The 24,023-nt window shown below is 39.3% G+C and overlaps 4 protein-coding genes and 1 pseudogene across 5 annotated transcripts; 2 read left to right on the top strand and 3 right to left on the bottom strand.

The window, feature by feature from the left end:
- Nucleotides 1-648: 648 nt before the first annotated feature.
- On the top strand, nucleotides 649-4,168 carry LOC121267138 (annotated as a pseudogene).
- Nucleotides 4,169-4,213: 45 nt separating this feature from the next.
- On the top strand, nucleotides 4,214-4,717 carry LOC121267137. The gene has a single exon (XM_041171006.1). The coding sequence runs from the start codon at nucleotides 4,214-4,216 to the stop codon at nucleotides 4,715-4,717; it is 504 nt and encodes a 167-aa protein (XP_041026940.1).
- Nucleotides 4,718-10,183: 5,466 nt separating this feature from the next.
- On the bottom strand, nucleotides 10,184-12,378 carry LOC121267833 ((S)-scoulerine 9-O-methyltransferase-like). 2 transcript variants are annotated; one of them, XM_041171922.1, is made up of 3 exons: nucleotides 11,595-12,378; nucleotides 11,311-11,375; nucleotides 10,184-10,651 (listed from the first exon to the last, which is right to left on the bottom strand). In XM_041171922.1, the coding sequence occupies exons 1-3, from the start codon at nucleotides 12,325-12,327 to the stop codon at nucleotides 10,352-10,354; spliced, it is 1,098 nt and encodes a 365-aa protein (XP_041027856.1). In that variant the 5' UTR covers nucleotides 12,328-12,378; the 3' UTR covers nucleotides 10,184-10,351. The 2 variants fall into 2 exon arrangements, with proteins under 2 accessions (XP_041027856.1, XP_041027857.1); XM_041171923.1 differs by lacking the exon at nucleotides 10,184-10,651 and adding an exon at nucleotides 11,009-11,071.
- On the bottom strand, nucleotides 10,184-21,236 carry LOC121267834 (scoulerine-9-O-methyltransferase 1-like). Its single transcript, XM_041171924.1, has 4 exons — nucleotides 20,591-21,236; nucleotides 20,302-20,366; nucleotides 19,248-19,648; nucleotides 10,184-10,252 (listed from the first exon to the last, which is right to left on the bottom strand). The coding sequence occupies exons 1-3, from the start codon at nucleotides 20,823-20,825 to the stop codon at nucleotides 19,349-19,351; spliced, it is 600 nt and encodes a 199-aa protein (XP_041027858.1). The 5' UTR covers nucleotides 20,826-21,236; the 3' UTR covers nucleotides 10,184-10,252; nucleotides 19,248-19,348.
- Nucleotides 20,877-21,322, bottom strand: LOC121267136 ((S)-scoulerine 9-O-methyltransferase-like). The gene is made up of 2 exons (XM_041171004.1): nucleotides 20,963-21,322; nucleotides 20,877-20,921 (listed from the first exon to the last, which is right to left on the bottom strand). Exons 1-2 carry the CDS (start codon nucleotides 21,320-21,322, stop codon nucleotides 20,877-20,879), a joined length of 405 nt encoding a protein of 134 aa, XP_041026938.1.
- Between the last annotated feature and the right edge of the window lie 2,701 nt (nucleotides 21,323-24,023).

Raw genomic sequence — 24,023 nt, 5'->3', positions numbered from 1 at the left:
TTCCAAGGACATTAAGATTGATTTTGATGGGATTTGAGGTTTAGATTTGGCTGATGTTAGGAGTTGAGTTTGGAACTTTGAGAATTCTAGTGATATATGTGTGTAATAAGTGATGCCAGATTGGCATAATTATCTGATTTATATATATATATGTATATGTGTTTATATGCATATTTTTTTTATCCTCTTATTTATTTCTATTTACCTGGTATTTTCGTTTTCTTTTATTTTAGAACGTTTCACCGAGTTTAGACTTTCAGGATGGCTGCTCGTCGTAGAGTTCGAACTCTTGAAGATTTGAATGAAGACGACAATGGTGGGGGTTGCATGTTCGAACAATTCAATCGAACGCATCCTCCCACCTTTGATGGAAGAGGCAATGCGAACGCTGCGGAAGATTGGATACAAGACATTGAAGAAATATTTGGTGTTTAGGATTGTACCGATCAGCAAAAAGTCAAGTTCGCAGCCTTCAAACTATCTGGAGAAGCAAAGAGATGGTGGAATTCTGAGAAAGTTATTAGGGAAGCTGAGGGGATTGGAGTAATTGTTTGGGCTCAATTCAAGCAGAGTTTATTCGATCGATTTTTCCCTAAGGCAGATAGGGATGCAAGAACCCGAGAGTTCACCAATTTGGTGCAAGGGACCATGACTGTGCGCCAGTATGCTGCAAGGTTTGCGGAATTATCACGTTTCGCCGCATACTTGATTCCCGATGAGGAGAAAAAGACTAGGAAGTTTGAAGAAGGTTTGAACTACAAGATCTATGAGTGGGTGATGGTCTTACAGATTCAGAATTTTTCAGAATTAGTGCACAAGGCAATGCTAGTTGAACAGAATCTTAAGAGGGGTGCTGAATTGCAAGAACAGAGGAAGAGAGCTGCTCCACAAGGGTTTCCTAGTTCGGATCAAGGGCAATGGAAAAAGAGAAATGAGGGGAGCAGTTCAAGTCAGAGACAGATACAAGGAAATCATACACCTAACCCCTGTAAGTTCTGTAACCGCATACACCTTGGGGAGTGCAGGAAGGAAGTGGGATCATGTTTCAAATGCGGTAAGGATGGGCACTTCATTAGAGAATGTCCATTGCTTGCGGAGAACAACAGAAGGCCCAACCCACCCCAAAACTTTAGGCCGAATAATCAGGGCAACAATCAGCGGAGGACTGTACCTGCTCGGGCGTTTGCTTTGACACCGGGAGAAGCTGAGGACAAGGATGATGTCATCACAGGTATAATTCTCTAACCATCTCTTAAAATTGTCCTTGTTGAGAATTAAGGAGTATTTGTCTTATTATCTCTATGGGTTATATGACGTAACCAGGAATTATTCCCTTATTTCTCAGTAAGGCTACTGTTTTATTTGACTTGGGGGCTACCCACTCCTTTATTTCAATGGATTATGTTAAATTGTGCCCCATTGATGCTGATGAGATGGACTACAATTTGAGGGTCTCTACCCCAACTGGTGATATAGTAACTTGTAACAAGATTTTACTCAAGTGTCCAATGACTATTAGCGGGAAGGAAATGCCAGCTAACCTGATAGTCTTTCCTATGACTGGGTTTGATGTGATTTTGGGGATGGATTGGTTAGCTTCCAGTTATGCTAGTATTGATTGTTTTAAAAGGGAAGTGGTGTTCAAGTTCTCGGAAGAAGAGGAACTTCGATTTATGGGTTCCAAGGTGCGTATCCCTCCATCAGTTATTTCTGCTTTTCAGGTTGATAAGTTAATACGTGACGGGTGTCATATTTGGCTTTTGTGGTGGATGAACCAAAGGAAGAATTGAAACTAGAAGAGATTCCTATTGTAAGGGAATATCCAGAAGTTTTTCCTGAAGATTTGTCTGGATTACCGCCTGAGCGGGAGGTAGAATTTGCTATTGAATTAGCTCCAGGCATGGCGCCTCTTTCCAAAGCCCCTTATCGAATGGCGCCATCAGAGTTAGCCGAGCTCAGAGAACAGTTGTAAGACTTGTTAGACAAAGGTTTCATTAGGCCTAGTGTGTCACATTGGGGAGCTCCAGTCTTGTTTGTGAAGAAGAAGGATAGGACAATGAGGATGTGTATAGACTACAGGGAACTGAATCGAGTGACCATAAAGAATAAATATCCGTTGCCCCGCATCGATGATTTATTTGATCAGTTGCAAGGTGCGCAGGTGTTCTCTAAAATTGATCTCAGATCGGGTTATCATCAATTAAAAATCAAGGCGGAGGATGTGCCTAAGACAGCTTTCAGGACCAGGTATGGCCACTATGAATTTTTAGTCATGCCTTTTGGTTTAACCAACGCCCCAGCAGTATTTATGGACTTCATGAATCAAGTATTTCATGAGTTTCTGGATAAATTTGTAGTGGTTTTTATTGATGATATATTAATCTACTCCAAGAGCAAAGCCGAACATGAAGACCATCTGAGGCAAGTACTAGGGACACTCAGGGATAAGAAATTATTTGCTAAGTTGAAGAAGTGTGATTTTTGGCTTGAGTCTATCGCATTTTTGGGACATGTGGTCTCAAGGGATGGCATTTCTGTAGACCCCGGGAAGATTGAAGCAATAGTTAACTGGACTCAACCAACCAATGTGCTTGAAGTTAGGAGTTTCTTGGGTTTGGCTGGTTATTACAGTCAATTTATAGACAATTTCTCAAAAATAGCGGTTCCCCTTACCGCCCTCACTAGGAAGAACAACAAGTATGTTTGGACTGAAAAATGTGAGGAAAGCTTCTAGGAATTGAAGAAGAGATTGGTGACAGCTCCAGTTCTGACAGTCCCTAGCGAAAGAGGAGGATTTGTGGTTTATAGTGACGCTTCACGATTGGGTTTGGGGTGTGTTTTGATGCAGCATGGAAAGGTAATAGCTTATGCTTCTCGACAATTGAAGACATATGAACAAAATTACCCCACACATGATTTGGAGTTGGCCGCCGTTGTCTTTGCACTTAAAATCTGGAGGCATTATTTATATGGTGAAAGGTGCGAAATCTACACGGATCCCAAGAGTTTGAAATACTTCTTTACTCAGAAAGAACTGAATATGAGATAGAGGAGATGGCTCAAACTAGTCAAGGACTATGACTGCAACATTAACTACCATCCAGGCAAAGCTAATGTTGTAGCTGATGCACTTAGCAGGAAGCCAGTGGGACCAGTAATTGCAACTCTTACCACTCGGCCCCACTTATTAATGGACTTGGAAAGAGCCACTATTGAAGTAGTTGTGGGTGACCAGCAGGCATTAATAGCCAGTTTAATAGTTCAACCAGCTTTGATAGACAGAATCAAGCTCGCCCAAAAAGAAGATTCTAAGTTGGCGAGATTAATTGAAGAAGTAGAAAAAGGGGATAAACCTGAGTTTAATGTTTCTGAAGATGGAGTGTTAAGGTTTGGAAATAGATGTTGTGTGCCGGACAGTGTTGTAATAAAAGGACTTATCCTTGAAGAAGCGCACCGCTCCCCTTACACAGTTCACCCGGGTAGTACGAAAATGTATCGAGATTTGAAAGAGTCTTTTTGGTGGGAGGGTATGAAGAGAGAGATTGCTCAATTTGTGGCACAGTGCTTAACATGCCAACAGGTGAAAGTAGAACACCAACGACCAGCAGGGTTATTGCAACCACTTCAGATTCCATAATGGAAATGGGAGCATATTTCTATGGACTTTGTTACAGGCCTTCCACGGGCACCGACCGGACAAGATGCAATTTGGGTGATAGTAGACTGTTTGACGAAGACAACTCATTTTATACCTATCAAAGTTTCTTATAAGTTGGAGAAACTAGCCGAGCTTTATATACAGGAAATAGTGAGGTTGCATGGGGTACCTGCGTCCATTGTGTCGGATAGAGATCCGTGTTTCACTTCGAAATTTTGGCGAAGCTTACAGGAGGCCATGGGCACTAAGTTAAATTTCAGCACGGCGTTTCACCCACAGACAGATGGTCAGTCGGAAAGAACCATTCAAATTTTAGAAGACATGTTGAGAGCTTGTATGTTGGATTTTAAGGGGACTTGGATTCGACACTTGCCTTTGGTCGAGTTTGCTTATAATAACAGTTACCAAGCTAGTATTGAGATGGCACCTTATGAAGCACTTTATGGTAGGAAATGTAGATCTCCGTTATATTGGGACGAAGTGGGTGAAAGACAAATTTTGGGTCCTTAAATCATACAGAAGACAACAGAGAAGATTGAGACCATTCGAGCTAGAATGAGAGCAGCTCAGAGTCGACAGAAAAGCTGTGCAGATAATCATCATCGCCAATTAGAGTTTGAGGTTGGGGATAAGGTATTCTTGAGGATTGCACCCATGAGAGGGGTTATGAGGTTTGGAAAGAAGGGTAAGTTAAGCCCTAGGTACATCGGACCATTTGAGATTCGTGATCAGATTGGACCAGTGGCTTACAGAGTAGCCCTACCACCCGCACTCTCAGGTGTACACAATGTTTTTCATGTATCTATGCTGAGGAAGTATGTACCTGACCCCACCCACGTTATCGATTACGAGCCACTTCATTTTCAGGAAGATCTGACTTATACAGAAGAACCGGTACGGATTGTGGAGAGAAAAGAACAGGTGTTACGTAATCGGACTATCCCATTGGTTAAGGTGGTATGGAAAAATCATGCTATCAGTGAAGCCTCTTGGGAATTAGAAGAGGATATGCAAGTCAAGTACCCACAGTTATTCGACGATGATCCTAACAGCTTGTGACAAATTCCGAGGATGGAATTTTTATAAGAGGGGGAAGAATGTAATAACCGGGCTTAGGCCCAGCCCTTTGTTTTGGTCGGATGTGCGAAGCCCAGCCCATTGAACTGGTTGAGTGAAGAGCGGCGTCGTTTTGGGGAGGGATTTAATTCCCTTCATACCGTGCACTGTCTCTCTTCTTCCTCCACTGCGTTTCTTCTTTCGGTTTTCGGTCTGCATTTCCGTGATTTCCTCCATTCCCGTGCAACTGCTTCTCACGCCCCCACGATTTTATTTTTCGGTTCTGCACTTGAGTGTCGTCCTCATCACTTTTCCGAACTAATCAGACTCTCTTGCGCGAACTGGTGTTTTCACCTTGGCTAGCGTCATCTGGTTTCCGTGGGTCTCAACCTTCTGGTTCTTCGAAGGTGAACAATCCGCCCTCCTTCTTTTTCCTATTTTCTATTCCTGTCTTCATCAGCAGTTCGTGATTTTTCCTTTCGGCTGTGTGCAGTTTTCGTGATTTTTGCATATTGTCTTTGTTGGGGCTATCCTTTGGAGTAATTGTTCATCTCTACTTTCGGTAATTAATCCGCCTACCCTTTAATATTACTCTTAATTTTATTCTTATACTTGCTATCACACATTCCATAAGCCATTGTAATTCTTCCCTTCAGTTTGTTCTATCACGCACACACACTTGGTTGGCCGTGCTTTACACTTGGTCATTTTTTTTTCCTTTTCGCAAACCATTAAATTCTGTCAGTAGAAAATTTTGTGACTTTTATTTTGAGTTGATGTATTCTTTTTAATGGTTGGAGCAGTGGAGTGTGTTAAAATTAAGGAATGTTGAGGAGTATAGTCTTGGGTGTTTTGTGAGTCGACTTTGAAATATTATTTGAGACTTTTTGGTGTAAAATGATAGGTGCTTTGGAACTAGTTGTATTGAACTTTTCTGCAAGTTTTGAGATTGTTGAATGAATAGTATTGATGTGTGCACTGAAGTTGTTTTATTCGAAGGTTGGAAATGAAGTTCAGTTGGGTTATGTTTTAATTATTGAAGTTTCTGTTGTTGGTTTTGGAAATAATTATGATTGGTTTGGTGTTATAGAAGGTGGTTGTTTTGGGTTTTAAATGGGAATGGGTGAAGAGAGTTGTTCGCGTTTAATTATTAGGATAGTTATTGAGTTGTGAAGGGACTGTTTTGATTTATTACTCAATAAATAGCAGTCTACTAGACTGATTATTAAATGTTGGATATATGTTCTTTTTGTTTAGGTTTTCTTACTATTAGAGTTCCGGCTCAAGGTGTTGATAATACGAAGAAGTCAGGTAAGCAGGGTTCATATACTAGGTTTGCATAAAACAAATAAAATGAGGTTGACTTTGAGAATAAATGTGTTTATTTTTTTTAGAAGAGATGATCTGAAAACAACCTCAGATGTTTATTCTGCATATGCATAAATTCTACATAAGAGAAAGTGTTTTTCTGCCATGACTGGTGTAGACATGAGCTAGTTTTGTGCACTTTGTTTCTGAACTATGTAAAAGAGCAAATAAGGAATTCTAAAAGTTTTGTTATGAACAAATGAGAATATTTTGTTTATGTTTATCCCGAACATGTGAAATGATCTGAAGCTTTTCAGTATTTTGTTTTGATGTAATGTGTCATCTGAAATCCTTGGCATGAAGTTCTGATTCTGTATATGATTGTAATCGGATTTTCGATGAAATCCGTTCTGTTTCTGTTAAGGCTCAGCCACGGGTATAATGGTGGTTTATAATCCTACTACGGGGGTGAAACATGGTATATGGCCCAGCCACGGGTATAATGGTGGTTTATAACCCTACCACGGGGGTGAAACATGGAAAATGGCCTAGCCACGGGTATAATGGTGGTTTATAACCCTACCACGGGGGTTAAACTTGGTATTTGCCCTGATATGAAAAGATAAGATCTGATGTTTCAGTTTATGTTATGCCAAAGGCATTTTGATTATGAATATTTTCGAACTTTCGCTCTGATATTTTTGATAACATGATCTGACGCTGCATTATGAAAATGTTATTCTGAAAGAAAATATTTTGTTTCTGCACTATGAATTTTGTAAATGCTCATGTTTACATACTAGTATATGTCCTCTGCTTACTGAGTTTTTGATAACTCACCTCTTATCTCTATATATTTTTCAGATAAATTTGATGGTTCAGCTGGAGGACAAGAGTAGGAAGTTTTAGCAAGTTGTGACGATCGAAGTGGAATAAGTGTCTGAGGGTACAAATGCTTATTTGAGAGTCGTAGTTGGTAAACTGATTTTATTTTTTGGGTATTTTGATTTGTTGAGTTAAGGATAATTTTGAATTTCTGGAGGATTTCTAATTTATGTTATTGAGAATTTTTTTATTGTTTCCATGGAGCAACTTTGATATTTGGATTGATTAAATGGATTAATATTTTATGGGATTTTCTGGATTTTATAGTTGTGTTATTTAAGTTGATTTTAGGTGTTAAGAACTAACTCTCCGGACCTTCGGGATCGGGGCGTTATACTTGGTTCACTTCCTAGCATGATTTTCATATGGATTTCAAATTTCACCATTTTCTTACCCATGATGTTTCGGTTTTGGGGTTTAAAACAGTGATATTATGTTGCTCTTCATCCACACGGGTTTACCACTATTTGGTCCTCTTATCTTACCTCTTGAAAGGGGCCAAGAGCTTAAAGTAAAATCCTAATTTGACCCATTTATTTTAAAATGATTTTAGAAGCCAATTAAGTGTTTTAGCTTGTGTTTTGGTGTAGTTAAATTCCTATGTTGGACCTAAATATGTATGCCCTTTTTCTGACCTAAACCGAATGGTATTATAGTTATTTTACTATGTATTTTCCTATATTTTGAAAATACTATGTTGTTATTAAACATGGTTTAATCATAAGTGATGATTAAAATGATTTTAAATTATATATGTTGGTATCATGTGCCTTGTGTTGAGATTTGGTCTGTAATCTATTGTTCGAGCCCATGACATGGCCCGGTAGGCCCTGAAGAGGAAAGGTTAAAGCTCTTCTAGTTACCCCATCGAAATCTCATCAAGCAAAGCATGATGAAACTTGTATCATGGTGACGCTTCATTACACAGGTTTTCTGTCATTTCATACTGCCCTGTCAAGGCAATGTTTCCCTTTCACGCCCCTTTGCATTCCCCTTCTCTGTTACTCATTCTTCTAGAACACTCCTTTTCGCAACTCACCTTTCCTTGTATTCTCTCCTTCTCCCAAACACTCTGCTTCCTTGTGTTTCCTCCCAGTTTTTTCTTGAATCAATGGCTTCCTCCAAACCCAACTCCCCTTCTTCATCCCATAGAGAGAGGTCTTCACGACTACGCGACCCTCCTTCTCACTCTGAGGATGTGGCCGTTAACCCTTCTTCTGAAGGGGTAGCTGCTCCTCGTTCAATCTTCGATGGCCATCGATAGTCTTCGAATGTCTCCCGTCGCGAGTTGGACTCTGCGAGGGATAGCTATAACATCCTAACTTTTGTGGCCATGGGCCTGCCTAACCAGTGCCGTGGAGCCATCAATATGAGGGGAATGGCTGTTTCCGTGACCCTGTATTTGGCCAAGCTCACGATAGGGCTCCTTTTTCCCTTTGTCCATCCGGTGCGTGATGTGCTAGACTTCCTGGGTCTTTCTCTAGCCCAACTCGTGCCTAATGCATGGAGGATTTTGATGGATTGATGTGTTCTTTGGGACGAGTTTTGGAACCCACAGGTGATGAGTATCTTGACATTACCGCTTGTGAATTCTTTCTTTGCATGATGTCAGGCGCTTGGAGGGGAATCTTTGCAGTTTTAGGGCTCACAATAAATTGATCCAACTTGAAAGCAGGTATTATCGTGCCAAAGATTGGCAAAAGAAATTCTTCTTCGAATTGGGCGATGGCTGGGAATTTCTTGAAGACGAGTCGGCAAACCAAGAATTTCCCATTAAGGCTTCATGGAATCCAGTTCCCGATGATCGTGGCTTGTAGATTATCCTTTCTGACCAAGAAAAGGCTCGCATTCGATTGGTACAAGCCTAGGCAGATAAGATCAATAGCTCGACCTGGTTAGAGGTAATTCCAATCCCCTCCAATATTGATAGATTTGTGATGGCACCTAGCAGGGGACATGTTTTCGATCGTCAATTTCTAACAGATGGTTCGGAAAGAGGCCCACCTTCAGCGATAGGAGGTAAGAAGAAGAAGAAGGCTCATTTGGGAGCGAAGCCTTTGGATGAATACAGTTTCACAAGGGGTAGATGCTCACCAGCATCCCTGAAGTGGCAGAGAGGCCTCAGGTCACCATTAGGTGCCCACAACCAACTCCCTCGACGAGATTATTTCACAGGCCGATGATGATTTGGTGTTGGTGATCAAGGTCGAGTCTACCTTGTCACCTAATGGTCCTCCTGAGGTTGCTCCACGGACTTCCCCACACACAACGGCCCTATCGATGACGTTAACATGAATGAGGGTGAGGTCATCGCGACCTTGAATTGCGGGGAGTTAAAAATAAAATGGAGAGAAAATCGGGAGATGATATATATGGTTGTTCGATCAAAGTAGTGGTATATATAGCCGCAGTTGAAAACCCTAGAGGGAGTAGATCATGTACGTGCTTGGGATATGAGAGTGAAAACTGCTCCCTGGTTGCCATGGCTTGGGCTTATTGGTCCATTCCATGTATTTGGGCTATGGGTGTGATACAATAAATGGGCTTTTTCTCTGACTTTTGGGCCTCGATCCAAAACTCTATAATATTACGACTTGTCCTATAAATTTTCTCGGCCCATAAAAATATTTTTAGCCCAATCCAAAAATATTCCAAGAATTTAACTATAATGGCAAGTCCATTAGAAAATGTGATATCCATTAAAAACCAATTTGGGCTCGTGAAATAGTAATAAAAAAATTCAACTAGGCTTTTCATATGCTTAGACCAAAAATATTTAGAAAGCAGGTTCGGTGCGGGGCCCCGGTGTTACATAACTAATTTGTACGATCTGCTTATTGTTGAAGCCCAAAAAAGAAAAGAAAGTATCAAGTATCTCATGTTTACATTTCAATCTCCATGATCTCGTTGGCAATATATACGAGATGATTGAGAATAAATTTGTAAAAGATAAGTGTTACAGCCCTAAAAAAATCTCACAAAAGTACACCTACAAACTAACAAAGCTTAATATAATACTTAGATATATTTTGTAATATAAGTCGTTTTACAATCTAACGTACCACATCAAGGCAGCTCATTTTATGAGTTTACTTTTGTAAAATCTCTTTATGGCTAAATCATTTTCTTTTTTAAATATGTTGTGGGCAACACTAAGCCTACTATCGTAAACATATATTGTGTGCTGTCTTATTATTCTAGAAGGATCGACATCTTACAATAACTTTAATATAAAACAAAGGAGGAATATGTTATAAATTAAACTAAGGAGAAACATACAAAGCAACAGAAAGTTAAATTTTTAATTATAAAGAAATTAAAACACGAAATTAAGGTACACTAGGTCTTCCTTTTGTTTTTGTTTGCTCTGCATTGCTTTAAATTTTATTCTCAACCATTTTGTTTTATTCTGGCAAATTGGAACTCACACATGAGTACTCTTAATTACTTATGAAACTCTATAACATGAACTGACCAATGAGGCATTGGGAAGATGTCCACTTTAGTAAACCCTACAGCTTTTCCCAGATCCTTGAATTCTGCTAGTGTTCGCTTTTTACCTCCATTTGTTAGGAGCATCATAAAGAAGTCTTCCATTAGAATGTCCTTTGCCTCGACATTGTTTTCCAATTCTTCAGAGATTGCCATTTCCACGATTATCACCTTTCCCTCTTGTGGTAATGCTTCCCAGCAATTTCTCAACAACTTCTTGCAATGCTCATCATCCCAGTTATGGAGTATACACTGCTTATGTACAAATCAAAAAGCACACATGTTTGGAATATTGCATTATTATAGTGAAGTATTTATATTATATACTTCATATTATGATCACAAAATTATATACGTGTGTGTGTATATATATATATACACACACACTCATATTTCATGCATTTTTCCTATATATATATATATATATATATAGTTTCTTTCAATAAGAACCAAATTTATTGGCTTTTCTCTTGTTAATTATAAGCTATTTTGTATCTCAATTGCAGCTTTGGGATCCCTTTTCGTTCTTCTAGGCCCTAACTAACTTTCCATTCTAGTTTCAAAGTCCATACTGGCTACAAGTTCAATTCCAAGACATCATGCTTAATTCCCTTGCCTGCCCTCTAATTTGAATTACCATATAACCCCAAGAATGCATGAATAAAAGGATACCTAAAAAAAACAAAGAATTCATAAGAGAATAAGAAGGAAGAGAAATTCTACCGGAGAGCCTTACACTACAGTACACTTCCACCTAATCAATATGTCATGATTTGTCATTTTTGCCCTTCTATCTTAATACTTAAATATGTCATGTGTTTAAATAGAAGGGTAAAAATGATAAATCACATATTGATTAGGTGAGAGCGTATGGTTTAAGGCTTCTTTGTGGCGTTTCTCAAGAAGAAAACCTGCAATAAAATTGTTTGGGCATTTGGGATCGATTTGAACATATCTCCAGCCACATGCTTTACACCTAAAGACAAATGAATAATATTTGGAGTTGATTAATATCGTAAGTAATAAGTACTAGACATGATTAATTAAGGATATATATATATAGCACTTTTATATACTCCACATCAAAAATAAGTATTTGCGGCAATAAGTGACGTATTTACAAACTAACTTGTAAGAGAACTCTTTAAGTTCAACAAATAGAATGAAATCTAGAGATCAAAGGTGTAGGTCTAACCTGGGAGCTTGGGAGCAGCATCAATTACATGGGGCAGATCAAAGTTCAATCCACGAACGTGTGGATACGTAGAGGTTATCTTTGGATGAGTGGTTCCAATGCCGCCCCCCACATGCATCAACTCCTTCAAATCTTTGAAGCCACCGTACAACTTAAACACATCCTCAAACTGTAATTTACCGCTAACTTCCATAAACTCATCGAACAGTTGTCTCAATCTTGGCTTCTCTCCCATGTAGTCAAAAAAGTTCACTCCATAGGCCTTGTAGAATGGCGAGCTTCCAGGATCAAGCACCGCATCCTTGATCATATATTGGCTTTCCAGCATCTCCCTTTCAGTAGTAAATAAGATAAAGGAAGTTGTGAAACTTGCCAGCTCGTCGGTGGTACTACTGCTACTCCCTAAGCATCGGCTTTGCTTGGTCAGGCCATAGGTCCATTCATGGAGTCCATGTTCTCCATTATTTCCTGACGGCTTCCGAGATATTATTGATAAGATGGAGTTTCCACCAAGAACTCTTAGCACCCTCTCCAAAGTCCATGCTGCAGAACTTGGATCTTTTGTTGGGATCTTTGAAATTATCTCTGCTGCAGAAAGATGAGCATCAGGCCCTGCATCTGCGATTATACTGAACACTTTCAGCTCAATTGCAGCTCTTAGAGCCATTTGGGTGCCTGCCAAGCCTCCCAACTGCGAGCTTATGAAATGGTCTCCATCTTCTTGGACTTCCATGTTTTGGACTTGTTCTATCTTTTGATATCTTCCCTTATCAATATTAGCATATGCAATTCTAATACCCGAGTCTTACTACGCAGGTCCTTACGTCGTTTTTATTAATTCTTTAAGTTAAATATTTTGAGATAAAAATATTTTTATTACTTCCAATATTTTATTTTAAGATGTGAATGTTTCATTTTAAAATATGGTTTATTAAAATAAATCAAGGGTATTATTATTAAGACCTTAAAATATTTTTCCTTAAGTCCTTTATTTTTATTTATTTAAGAAATAGTCCAATTATTCTCTATCATTAGATTGTTAGGTGAAAAGCATCCTTGAGGTAGATAGATCTCCACCATCCACCTGCTTCCTTGTGATGGAAGAAGGAAACAAAGACCTAAAGTCATTGTCTCTTCTTAAGCTTACGGTGAAAGCCATACAAAGGAGAAGAAAAAGACAAAACTAGATTCCTTTATCCCATTTCACCTATAGGAAGCAACCAAGAAAGACAAAAGAAAAGTCTTCATCTTCTCCTCCCAATCATATGTGATAAGTCTTGACCAAGTCAACTAAAACCCTTTTATTTCTTTCACTCATTAGATTCCCAAGACAAGCAAATAAGCTTTGCATCCATAGGCTTCTAAAGCCAGCCATCAAGCCATTTGACTCACAAGCTTCCTAAAGAAGCCATTGACTTTACTTCCTTCCACCCATCGTCCAAAGCAACACAAAAGGTAAGAATTAAAAAAATTTCCCCTTAGTTCCCTTAAAATGTCGACCCTCACCCGAGAAAATAAATAAAATTTCATCTTCCTTTCCAAGAGCTAACCGATGCACACCTTTATCTTTTCTTCTTCTCTTTTCTATTCATCTTCAAGAAAACAAGCTCTTTTATCTTCCTCAAGCTTGTGACTCCATAGCAATGGAAGAAGAAAAATATTTTCTTCAAAGCTTGGAACCAAAGCTTGATTTTATCTTCCAAATGATGAAATATTGAAGGTAATAAACCCCTGGTGTAACACCTGGACCCAATCAAACTCAATTTTATTTATTTATTTATTTTGTTTTACTTTATTCTATTTTTTTTTAATCTATTTTTTTTTTCACACGTCTACTTCCGCACATTTTATTCTTTCTATCTATTTTCTTTTCCCCCTTGGTCTTCCTCTCATCCACGACATGCATACACATGCATGACTCAGTTTCCGCACGTCTCTCTCTTTTCTCTAGGGTTTTTTTTCATCACCAATATATATATATATGTATACACGTACCTGCATGTTGGTTTACCAAGCCTAGATGTTGCAAAACTCCCATGGCATTCTCCACCCACGCACGCACAGAAGCTCCATCCATGAACCATAGTCAGTTTCGATCTCGGCCCTCCTTCCCTCATCCTCCAGCGTTGCACGTCGCGTGAAGCCCAGCAGCCGCATCTCTTTCTATCAACCATGGGACCACCGTGGAACTGCCACCAGCAACCTCCTTGCCCAGACATGCATGAGCCCTCTGTCCGTTTGCCATACGACACAACCACCACCTCGTAGAAATCGTAAGCTGCAACCCACACCATGTACCGAAAGCCACTCCACAGAGGGTACGCCAGCCATACCCCACTTTTCTTTTCTTTTCACCTCAACCATCAGCCCTTTAAATCTCCGCTCTTTACCTCTGTGCCCAGCCCACGCAAGATCGGCAACCCTGCATAGAGAACCGACCACCCGTGTTTCCGCATATCAAAACAGAGCAATTGGTTGCTCCTCCAAGCAACGGTAATTTTTGCACTTTGACCAACCCTTTCAGACGTCTTCTCTGTTGCGCAAGGGGGACCCAAAGTCCAGCATCTCAGCCACGCCTAGCCGTGCCACCGTCGATAGCCACCCAGGCCGTTGCCGCGTGTAACTCTCTCGATAACACCTCCATGCACTCTGTGTTTCACTCTGTATATCATGACTTTGTCCCTCTCACCGTGCATCACTCTCTCTCTCTTTCGTCCAGTGCATAGCCATCGAGTGCACCACATCCCATCGCACACTGCACCGTCGCACATTACCTTATCGGTGAGTCCCTGCCGCCACTGCATTTTTCTATTATTCATGTGTATGTTCATCGTTAGTTTTATTCATAAGGTGTACTTATATATATATATATGTATGTATATATATAAGTAAAGTTTTAACTTGGGTACTTACTAGTTTTGACCTAATATATACATATATATTTATTTATATGGAATGTAGGTTTAACCAAATGTTTTCGGGTGAGAAGTTTTTTTTTGGGGTTTATGTTTAAATGAGTTTTGCTTTAAGTTTCAATAAATATTATATTTATATTTTAATAATATTGTTAATTAAAGGAAGTAAACCTATTTTTTAAGAGAGGATTTTTTCATGACTTATTTTATGAAAATTTTAGTAACCAATGTATTCTTTTTATTTATAAAATGTTGCTGGTATTTCAGATATTTTGAATATTAATTTTTATTGAGTTTTATATTTATTTTAATACTTGCTTGATTAAATTCTTATTCCGAATTCGATTAAGTGGCTATTGATGGTTTTGGAAAAATGAGGGTATTTTGGGAATTATGAGAATTTTAGGTTTTGAGGAATAATAAAATAGGTCATTTTAGCATCTTAGGTTTAAATATTGAAATATGCATTCGATTGAAAATTTATGAAAATTGCGTTATTATGTTATAGGTGGCGATTAATTATTGTTCGATATTTTTTAAGAAACTTCTGAAAAAGCTAAGAAGTCTAGGTAAGCGGGGTTCTTATGCTAGACTTTGCATTAAAATAAAATGAACTGAGGTCCTTTTTGAAAAATGTGCATGTTTTGTTATGAAAAGAAATCTGAAACGAGTTCAGTTATTTGTTCTGCACTACTCATGAGATTCTATTTCGGAATAAAGTATTTTCTATCATGACTGGTATAAACATGAGCTTATTTTTGACATTCTGTTTCTGAACTTTGAAAAAGAGAGCGAATATGAAATTTTGTACATAAAATATGTTTTGTGATATGATTTTGTTCTGTTCTGTTCTGATGATTTTCTATACTCTGATATGATATGATGTGATTTCAAAAAACCTCTGGCATAACATTCTGTTTCTGTTTCTGTTCCATTCTGACCTCACCACGGGTGTAAAGCTGTGGTCTCTGTTCGGGTTAGTACCAACTTTTCTGTTTCTCGTGCACCCACATTAGAAACAAAGTGGTTTTCTGCGTGGTCTTTCCTATGCGCACACTCGCGGCTCCGAGAATGAATAAGGGGAAGATTCACATTTTGTTTCTACTCGATTAGCTACCGGGATTTGCACAACCCTACCACAGGGGTTAAACTTGGTATTTATCCTGATATGATAAGATAAGATGTGATGTTTTAGTTTATGATATGCCAAAGGGATTTTGATTATGAATATTTTCGAACTTTCGCTCTGATATTTTTGATAACTTGATCTGACGCTGCATTATGAAAATGTTATTCTGAAAGAAAATATTTTGTTTCTGCATTCTGAATTCTATAAATGCTCATGTTTACATACTAGTATATGTCCTCTGCTTACTGAGTTGTTGATAACTCACCCCTTATCTCCATATATTTTTCAGATAATTTTGATGGTTCAGCTGGAGGACAAGAGTAGGAAGTTTTAGCAAGGTGTGATGATCGAAGTGGAATAAGTGCCTAAGGGTACAAGTGCTTATTTGAGAGTCGTAGTTAGTAAATTGATTTTATTTTTTGGGTATTTTGATTTGATGAATTAAGGATAATTTTGAATTTTTGGAGGATTTCTAATTTATGTTATTGAGAATTTCTTTATTGTCCCCATGGAGGAACTAAGATATTTGGATTGATTAAATGGATTAATATTTTATGGAATTTTCTGGATTTTATAGTTGTGTTATTTAAGTTGATTTTAAGTATTAAGAGCTAACTCTCCAGACCTTCGGGATCGGGGCGTTACACTTGGTTCACTTCCTACCATGATTTTCATATGGATTTCAAATTTCACCATTTTCTTACCCATGATGTTTCGGTCGGTTTTGGGGTTTAAAACAGTGATATTATGTTGCTCTTCATCCACACGGGTTTACCACCATTTGGTCCTCTATGTTACCTCTTGAAAGGGGCCAAGAGCTTAAAGTAAAATCCTAATTTGACCCGTTTGTTTTAATATGATTTTAGAAGCTAATTAAGTGTTTTAGCTTGTGTTTTGGTGTAGTTAAATTCCTATGTTGGAACAAAATATGTATGCCCTGTTTTTGGCCTAAACCGAATGGTATTATAGTTATTTTACTATGTATTTTCCTATATTTCAAAAATACTATGTAGTTATTAAACTTATTTTAATCATAAGTGATGATTAAAGTGATTTTAAATTATATATGTTGGTATCATGTGCCTTGTGTTGAGATTTGGTTGGTAATCTATTGTTCGAGCCCATGACATGGCCCGGTAGGCCCGGAAGAGGAAAGCTTAAAGCTCTTCTAGTTACCCCATCGAAATCTCATCATGCGAAGCGTGATGAGACTTGTATCATGGTGACGCTTCATTACACAGGTTTTCTGTCATTTCATACTGCCCTGTCAAGACAATGTTTCCCTTTCACGCCCCTTCGCATTCCCCTTCTCTGTTACTCATTCTTCTCGAACACTCCTTTTCGCTACTCTCCTTTCCTTGTATTCTCTCCTTCTCCCAAACACTCTGCTTCCTTGTTTTTCCTACGAGTTTTTTCTTGAATCAATGGCTTCCTCCAAACCCAACTTCCCTTCTTCATCCCATAGAGAGAGGTCTTCACGACTACGCGACCCTCCTTCTCACTCTGAGGATGTGGCCGTTAACCCTTCTCCTGAAGGGGTAGTTGCTCCTCATTCAATCTTCGAAGGCCATCGATAGTCTTCGACTATCTCCCGTCGCGAGTTGGACTCTACGAGGGATAGCTACAACATCCCAACTTTTGTGGCCATGGGCCTGCCTAAGCTGTGCCGTGGAGCCATCAATATGAGGGGAATGGCTGTTTTCATGACCCTGTATTTGGCCATGCTCGCGATAAGGCTCCTCTTTCCCTTTGTCCATCTTGTGCGTGATGTGCTAGACTTCTTGGGTCTTGCTCTAGCCCAACTCCTGCCTAATGCATGGAGGATTCTGACGGATTGATGTGTTCTTTGGGACGAGTTTTGGAACCCACAAGTGATGAGTATCTTGACATTACCGCTTGTGAATTCTTTCTTTGCACGATGTCAGGCGCTTGGTGGGGAATCTTTGCAGTTTTAGGGTCACAATAAATTGATCCAACTTGAAAGCAAGTATTCTCGTGCCAAAGATTGGCAAAAGAAATTCTTCTTCGAATTGGGCGATGGCCGGGAATTTCTTGAGGAAGAGTCGGCAAACCAAGAATTTCCCATTAAGGCTTCGTGGAATCCAGTTCTCGATGATCGTGGCTTGGAGATTATCCTTTCTGACCAAGACGGGGCTCGCATTCGGTTGGTACAAGCCTAGGCAGATAAGAACAATAGCTCGACCTGGTTAGAGGTAATTCTAATCCCTTCCAATATTGATAGATTTGTAATGGCACCTAGCAGGGGACATGTTTTCGGTCATCAATTTCTAACAGATGGTTCAGAAAGAGGCCTACCTTCAGCATTAGGAGGTAAGAAGAAGAAGAAGGCTCATTTGGGAGCGATGCCTTTGGATGAATCCACATTCACAAGGGGTAGACGCTCACCAGCACCCCTGAAGAGTGGCAGAGAGGCCTCAGGTCACCCCTAGGTGCCCACAACCAACTCCTTCGACGAGATTATTTCACCGGCCGATGATGATCTGGTGTTTGTGATCAAGGTTGAGTCTGCCTTGTCGCCTAATGGTCCTCCTGAGGTTGCTCCACGGACTTCCCCGCACACAACGGCCCTATCGATGACGTTAACATGAATGAGGGTGAGGTCATCGCGACCATGAATTGTGGGGAGTTAAAAATCAAATGGAGAGAAAATCGGGAGATGATATATATGGTTGTTTGATCAAAGTAGTGGTATATATAGCCGCTGTTGAAAACCCTAGGGGGAGTAGATCATGTACGTGCATGGGATATGAGAGTGAAAACTGCTCCCTAGTTGCCATGGCTTGGGCTTATTGGTCCATTCCATGTATTTGGGCTATGGGTATGATACAATAAATGGGCTTTTTCTCTGACTTTTGGGTCTCGATCCAAAACTCTATAATATTACGACTTGTCCTATAAATTTTCTCAGCCCATAAAAATATTTTTAACCCAATCCAAAAATATTCCAAGAATTTAACTATAATGGCAAGTCCATTAGAAATTTGATATCCATTAAAAACCAATTTGGGCTCGTGACATTGTAATAAAAAAAAATCAACTAGGCTTTTCATAAGCTTAGAACAAAAATATTTAGAAAGCAGGTTCGGTGCTGGATCCGGGTGTTACATAACTAATTTGTACGATCTGCTTATTGTTGAAGCCCAAAAAAGAAAAGAGAGTATCAAGTATCTCGTGTTTACATTTCAATCTCCATGATCTTGTTGGCAATATATACGAGATGATTGAGAATAAATTTGTAAAAGACAAGTGTTACAACCACAAAAAGATCTCATAAAAGTACGCTTACAAACTAACATTGCTTAATATAATACTTAGATATATTTTGTAATATAAGTAGCTTTACAATCTAACGTACCACATCAAGACAGCTCATTTTATGAGTTTACTTTTGTAAAATCTCTTTATGGCTAAATCATTTTCTTTTTTAAATATGTTGTGGGCAACACTAAGCCTATTATTATTCTAGATGGATCGACATCTTACAATAACTTTAATATAAAACATAGGGGAAATATGTTATAAATTAAACTAAGGAGAAACATACAAAGCAACAGAAAGTTATATTATTAATTATAAAGAAATTAAGACATCTTCCTTTTGTTTTTGTTTGCTCTACATTGCTTTAAATTTTATTCTCAACCATTTCGTTTTATTCTGGCAAATTGGAACTCACACATGGGTACTCTTAATTACTTATGAAACTCTATAACATGAACTGACCAATGAGGCATTGGGAAGATGTCCACTTTAGTAAACCCTACAGCATTGCCCAGATCCTTGAATTCTGCTAGTGTTCGCTTTTTACCTCCATTTGTTAGGAGCATCATAAAGAAGTCTTCCATTAGAACGTCCTTTGCCTCGACATTGTTTTCCAATTCTTCAGAGATTGCCATTTCCACGATTATCACCTTTCCCTCTTGTGGTAATGCTTCCCAACAATTTCTCAACAACTTCTTGCAATGCTCATCATCCCAGTTATGGAGTATACACTGCTTATGCACAAATCAAAATGCACACATGTTTGGAATATTGTATTATGATAGTGAAGTATTTATATTATATACTTCATATTATGATCACATAATTATTATATACGTGTGTATATATATATACACACACACTCATATTTCATGCATTTTTCCTATATATATATATATATAGTTTCTTTCAATAAGAACCAAATTTATTGGCTTTTCCCTTGTTAATTATAAGCTATTTTGTATCTCAATTGCAGCTTTGGGATCCCTTTTTGTTCTTCTAGGCCCTAACTAACTTTCCATTCTAGTTTCAAAGTCCATACTGGCTACAAGTTCAATTCCCAAGACATCATGCTTAATTCCCTTGCCTACCCTCTAATTTGAATTACCATATAACCCCAAGAATGCATGAATAAAAGGATACCTAAAAAATAAACAAAGAATTCATAAGAGAATAAGAAGGAAGAGAAATTCTACCGGAGAGCCTTACACTACAGTACACTTCCACCTAATCAATATGTCATGATTTGTCATTTTTGCCCTTCTATCTTAATACTTAAATATGTCATGTGTTTAAATAGAAGGGTAAAAATGACAAATCACATATTCATTAGGTGAGAGCGTATGGTTTAAGGCATCTTTGTAGCGTTTCTCAAGAAGAAAACCTGCAATAAAATTGTTTGGGCATTTGGGATCCATTTGAACATATCTCCAGCCACATGCTTTACACCTAAAGACAAATGAATAATATTTGGAGTTGATTAATATCGTAAGTAATAAGTACTAGACATGATTAATTAAGAATGTATATATATATAGCACTTTTATGTACTCCACATCAAAAATACGTATTTGCGGCAATAAGTGACGTATTTACAAACCAAGTTGTAAGAGAGGAACTCTTTAAGTTGAACAAATAGAATGAAATCCAGAGATCAAAGGTGTAGGTCTAACCTGGGAGCTTGGGAGCAGCATCAATTACATGGGGCAGATCAAAGTTCAATCCCCGAACGTGTGGATACGTAGAGGTTATCTTTGCAAGAGTGGTTCCAATGCCGCCCCCCACATCCATCAACTCCTTCAAATCTTTGAAGCCACCGTACAACTTGAACACATCCTCAAACTGTAATTTACCGCTAACTTCCATAAACTCATCGAACAGTTGTCTCAATCTTGGCTTCTCTCCCATGTAGTCAAAAAGTTCACTCCATAGGCCTTGTAGAATGGCGAGCTTCCAAGATCAAGCACCGCATCCTTGATCATATATTGGCTTTCCAGCATCTCCCTTTCAGTAGTAAATAAGATAAAGGAAGTTGTGAAACTTGCCAGCTCGTCGGTGGTACTACTGCTACTCGCTAAGCGTCGGCTTTTCTTTGTCAGGCCATAGGTCCATTCATGGCGTCCATGTTCTCCATTATTTCCTGACGGCTTCCGAGATATTATTGATAAGATGGAGTTTCCACCAAGAACTCTTAGCACCCTCTCCAAAGTCCATGCTGCAGAACTTGGATCTTTTGTTGGGATCTTTGAAATTATCTCTGCTGCAGAAAGATGAGCATCAGGCCCTGCATCTGCGATTATATTGAACACTTTCAGCTCAATTGCAGCTCTTAGAGCCATTTGGGTGCCTGCCAAGCCTCCCAACTGCGAGCTTATGAAATGGTCTCCATCTGCTTGGACTTCCATGTTTTGGACTTGTTCTATATTTTGATATCTTCCCTTATCAATATTAGCATATGCAATATGCATGTATTTATAATCAAAGTCAGTTTCCAGTCGGCAATAATAGAAGATGGCTAGCTATAGAGTTTGACTTGGACCACATGAGGTGCCTCCAAGGCCATGGGCCACACCCACCAAACGATTGGATTCCTCCTTATCTTCAAATCTTTCATATCTGGCTATCTCACCCCACCACCGTCGACATAATGTGGTCCTAACTCCTGAGTCCTTAATTATCATGTCCCATAACCACGTTCTCAGCTCCCCCAATAGAGATATTGAAATCTCTCGTAAAATGGCCTCCCAAATAACAATTTTGGCCCCACCAAGATAAATTATAACCTCTAATTTCATCCTAATATTGTAACTTCTCACCCCGTCAATTTAATTCGTCCTCAATCAATCATGTGATCTATCTCTCCATTACACCACAGTCTAGGCACATAAATTATTTTATGAAGGAAAATTTTAGGCACCAGTTGATATCGTGTTTCGCAGGTCTGGGCAACTCTACACAGACGGTTCTCGGACTATTACCTGCACAGTGGAGAAGGGGACCTCGGTGTCTATTGTACCTCCGATACTTAAGTTAGTTTTGATGTAGGAGATGAAGAGAAAATGATAGTAAAGATGAGTATAGAAGTTAACCTTCTTGTCAGTTGCAGGAAGCATTTATTTATACTTGCCGACCTGGTCTCCATGGTAGTGGAGTGTTGCTCTATAGGAGATCGGGTGTTCAACTCAAGGTCTCTCATTTGGAGTCTTCTTTGGATGCTGCTCGGCATTGGGCAGATCTCCTTGAGTCCCAACTCAGCTTGGCTCCTGTCCTTCGCAATGACGCTTGGATCTATGGGTACAGGGAAGGTCTTGAGCGTCTGTGAGATCTATTGATGGAGAACCCTAAGACCAACCTCCGCACCATCAATCTTCAAAAGCTTTCTCCGAATAACTTAGCTTATCACGAAATTCTAACCATGGGCGTAGAGGAAATGCCACTAGCCTTTCGTGATGCTCCTTCTTAATTTTAGCTCCTGTGTGTGTGTGTGTGTGTGTGTGTGTGTATTTGTTTCAAGACCTTCATGGATTTTTAATGTAATTCGACAAACTTGTATATGAATGTACCTTCAGTTTGGTTAGAGCACGGTTGAGTTTTGCTTCCTGTTTTATCCTTCTTTCTTGCTTTTTGTATTTGTTTGTCTTCCCTCTTTGTTTCTCTTGCTTATTTCTGCTTCCATTCTTTTTTGTTCCCGGACTTGTGTCATGCAACAGTCAGAAACCGAGCAGTGCACGTTGTCTAGCTGGAAATGAAACCGAGTAGGGCACCCTTTGTTTTGTTTGAAGACATACTATTGTTTTGATGAATCTCAATAATTATTCCGCAGCCTTTTTCCGAGCAAAGCACCTTCCAATTGATGGAAACCGTGTTGAGCACTTTCCAGTTGATGGAAACCGTGCAGGGACCTTTCAGTTGATAGGAACCGAGTAGGGCCCCTTCTAGTTGATGGGAACCGAGCAGGGCACCTTCCAGGTGATGGAACCGAGCAGGGCACCTTCCTGTTGATGGAAATAATTCCTAAAAGTTGCTTGGATCAACTTTCCATGGGTGTGTCTGGGAAAAGTTTGTATTTTGCATACGTGGTAGCTTAGCGTTTGTTATGCTTTTGTATTAAATGGCATCTCTTTGATTCCTATGCTATGGCTGATTTATTGCTGGCGTTTTGCCTGTTTCGAGGTCACCTTGAATGACGTCTTTTCGGTCTCCGTGTATTTGAATGCTATTAACTCGATGGTTGTGCGTTAATCCCGCATTTAACTCTGCATTAACTTCTCCATTAACTCTATGTGGTGTATTGGTCGTAACTTCTGCTTTTTCCGATAATCAAGGGATGACGGCTTCCTAGAGGTGACACATGGATGCTCGGGATGATTTAGGGAATTATGATGCCTTGGCATGCTAAATGCCAACCCTGTCTATAAAAAGGCCTCTCCCTTTCTTGAGGAATTCATTCGATTTGCTTATGTATTTCCTCCCATGTTCTATGGCTTCCCGTGTCTTCCTTCTACCTTGCTTTTGTTCTATCCTTCTTCCAATTATTTTGATAGTATCTTTATGCCCTCGAGGGGATGCATCCTCTTGTGGTGTTCAGGCTGTCGTTGGATATGGCGGTTTGAGCATCGGAGAGTTGTGTCACCCCTACTTCTAGTTCTTGCCCTTTTGCTTATAGTGCCCCGCTTGTTCATGTCCTTTTGCTTACGGGAGTCAGCTCCTGAAGCTGTTGCATCAGAACTCGCTGCCTGCTAGTTCTGAGCAAAGCAGGCACATGAAGGTGGCATGATGGTGGAGGTAGAGAAGGGCAGGAACAGACGATTCAAGGTAGAAATCAACTTTTTGGAGTTGATTTTGCCTTTGCTTCAACAACTACCTGCCCTATCCAAACCGCCCACCGCTGTAGACCCCAAACCCATTTCGCTCGTCTAGGAATGTGGGTGGGGTTCCACTGGACTGAATGCCACAAACCTGGAGTTATGCTAGCCGTATCAAGTTTTCTTTTTATTCTTTGTAATCTTGATGTAATTTTCTCCCTATCTTCTTGTATCCTTGCGACTCGATGATGTAACCTTCTTCTTGTAATCCTGTATGGATAATAAAATGACTTTATGATGC

The sequence above is a fragment of the Juglans microcarpa x Juglans regia genome, chromosome 5S, assembly GCF_004785595.1.
Source record: "Juglans microcarpa x Juglans regia isolate MS1-56 chromosome 5S, Jm3101_v1.0, whole genome shotgun sequence".
Classification (NCBI taxonomy): domain Eukaryota; kingdom Viridiplantae; phylum Streptophyta; class Magnoliopsida; order Fagales; family Juglandaceae; genus Juglans; species Juglans microcarpa x Juglans regia.
This window is presented reverse-complemented; position numbering and strand designations above follow the sequence as displayed.

Excerpts from the sequence above, each read along its gene's own strand:
- LOC121267834 (XM_041171924.1), bottom strand. The coding sequence starts at position 20,825 with ATGGGAGAGAAGCCAAGATTGAGACAACTGTTCGATGAGTTTATGGAA. Across the intron at positions 20,367-20,590 it reads TGCTGCTCCCAAGCTCCCAG|GTGTAAAGCATGTGGCTGGA; the intron begins GTTAGACCTACA and ends ATTTGTCTTTAG. Across the intron at positions 19,649-20,301 it reads CCCAAACAATTTTATTGCAG|TGTATACTCCATAACTGGGA; the intron begins GTTTTCTTCTTG and ends GTGCATAAGCAG.
- LOC121267136 (XM_041171004.1), bottom strand. The coding sequence starts at position 21,322 with ATGGAAGTCCAAGCAGATGGAGACCATTTCATAAGCTCGCAGTTGGGA. Across the intron at positions 20,922-20,962 it reads GTAGTACCACCGACGAGCTG|GGAGATGCTGGAAAGCCAAT; the intron begins GCAAGTTTCACA and ends TACTACTGAAAG.
- LOC121267137 (XM_041171006.1), top strand. The coding sequence starts at position 4,214 with ATGAGAGCAGCTCAGAGTCGACAGAAAAGCTGTGCAGATAATCATCAT.
- LOC121267833 (XM_041171922.1), bottom strand. The coding sequence starts at position 12,327 with ATGGAAGTCCAAGAAGATGGAGACCATTTCATAAGCTCGCAGTTGGGA. Across the intron at positions 11,376-11,594 it reads TGCTGCTCCCAAGCTCCCAG|GTGTAAAGCATGTGGCTGGA; the intron begins GTTAGACCTACA and ends ATTTGTCTTTAG. Across the intron at positions 10,652-11,310 it reads CCCAAACAATTTTATTGCAG|TGTATACTCCATAACTGGGA; the intron begins GTTTTCTTCTTG and ends GTACATAAGCAG.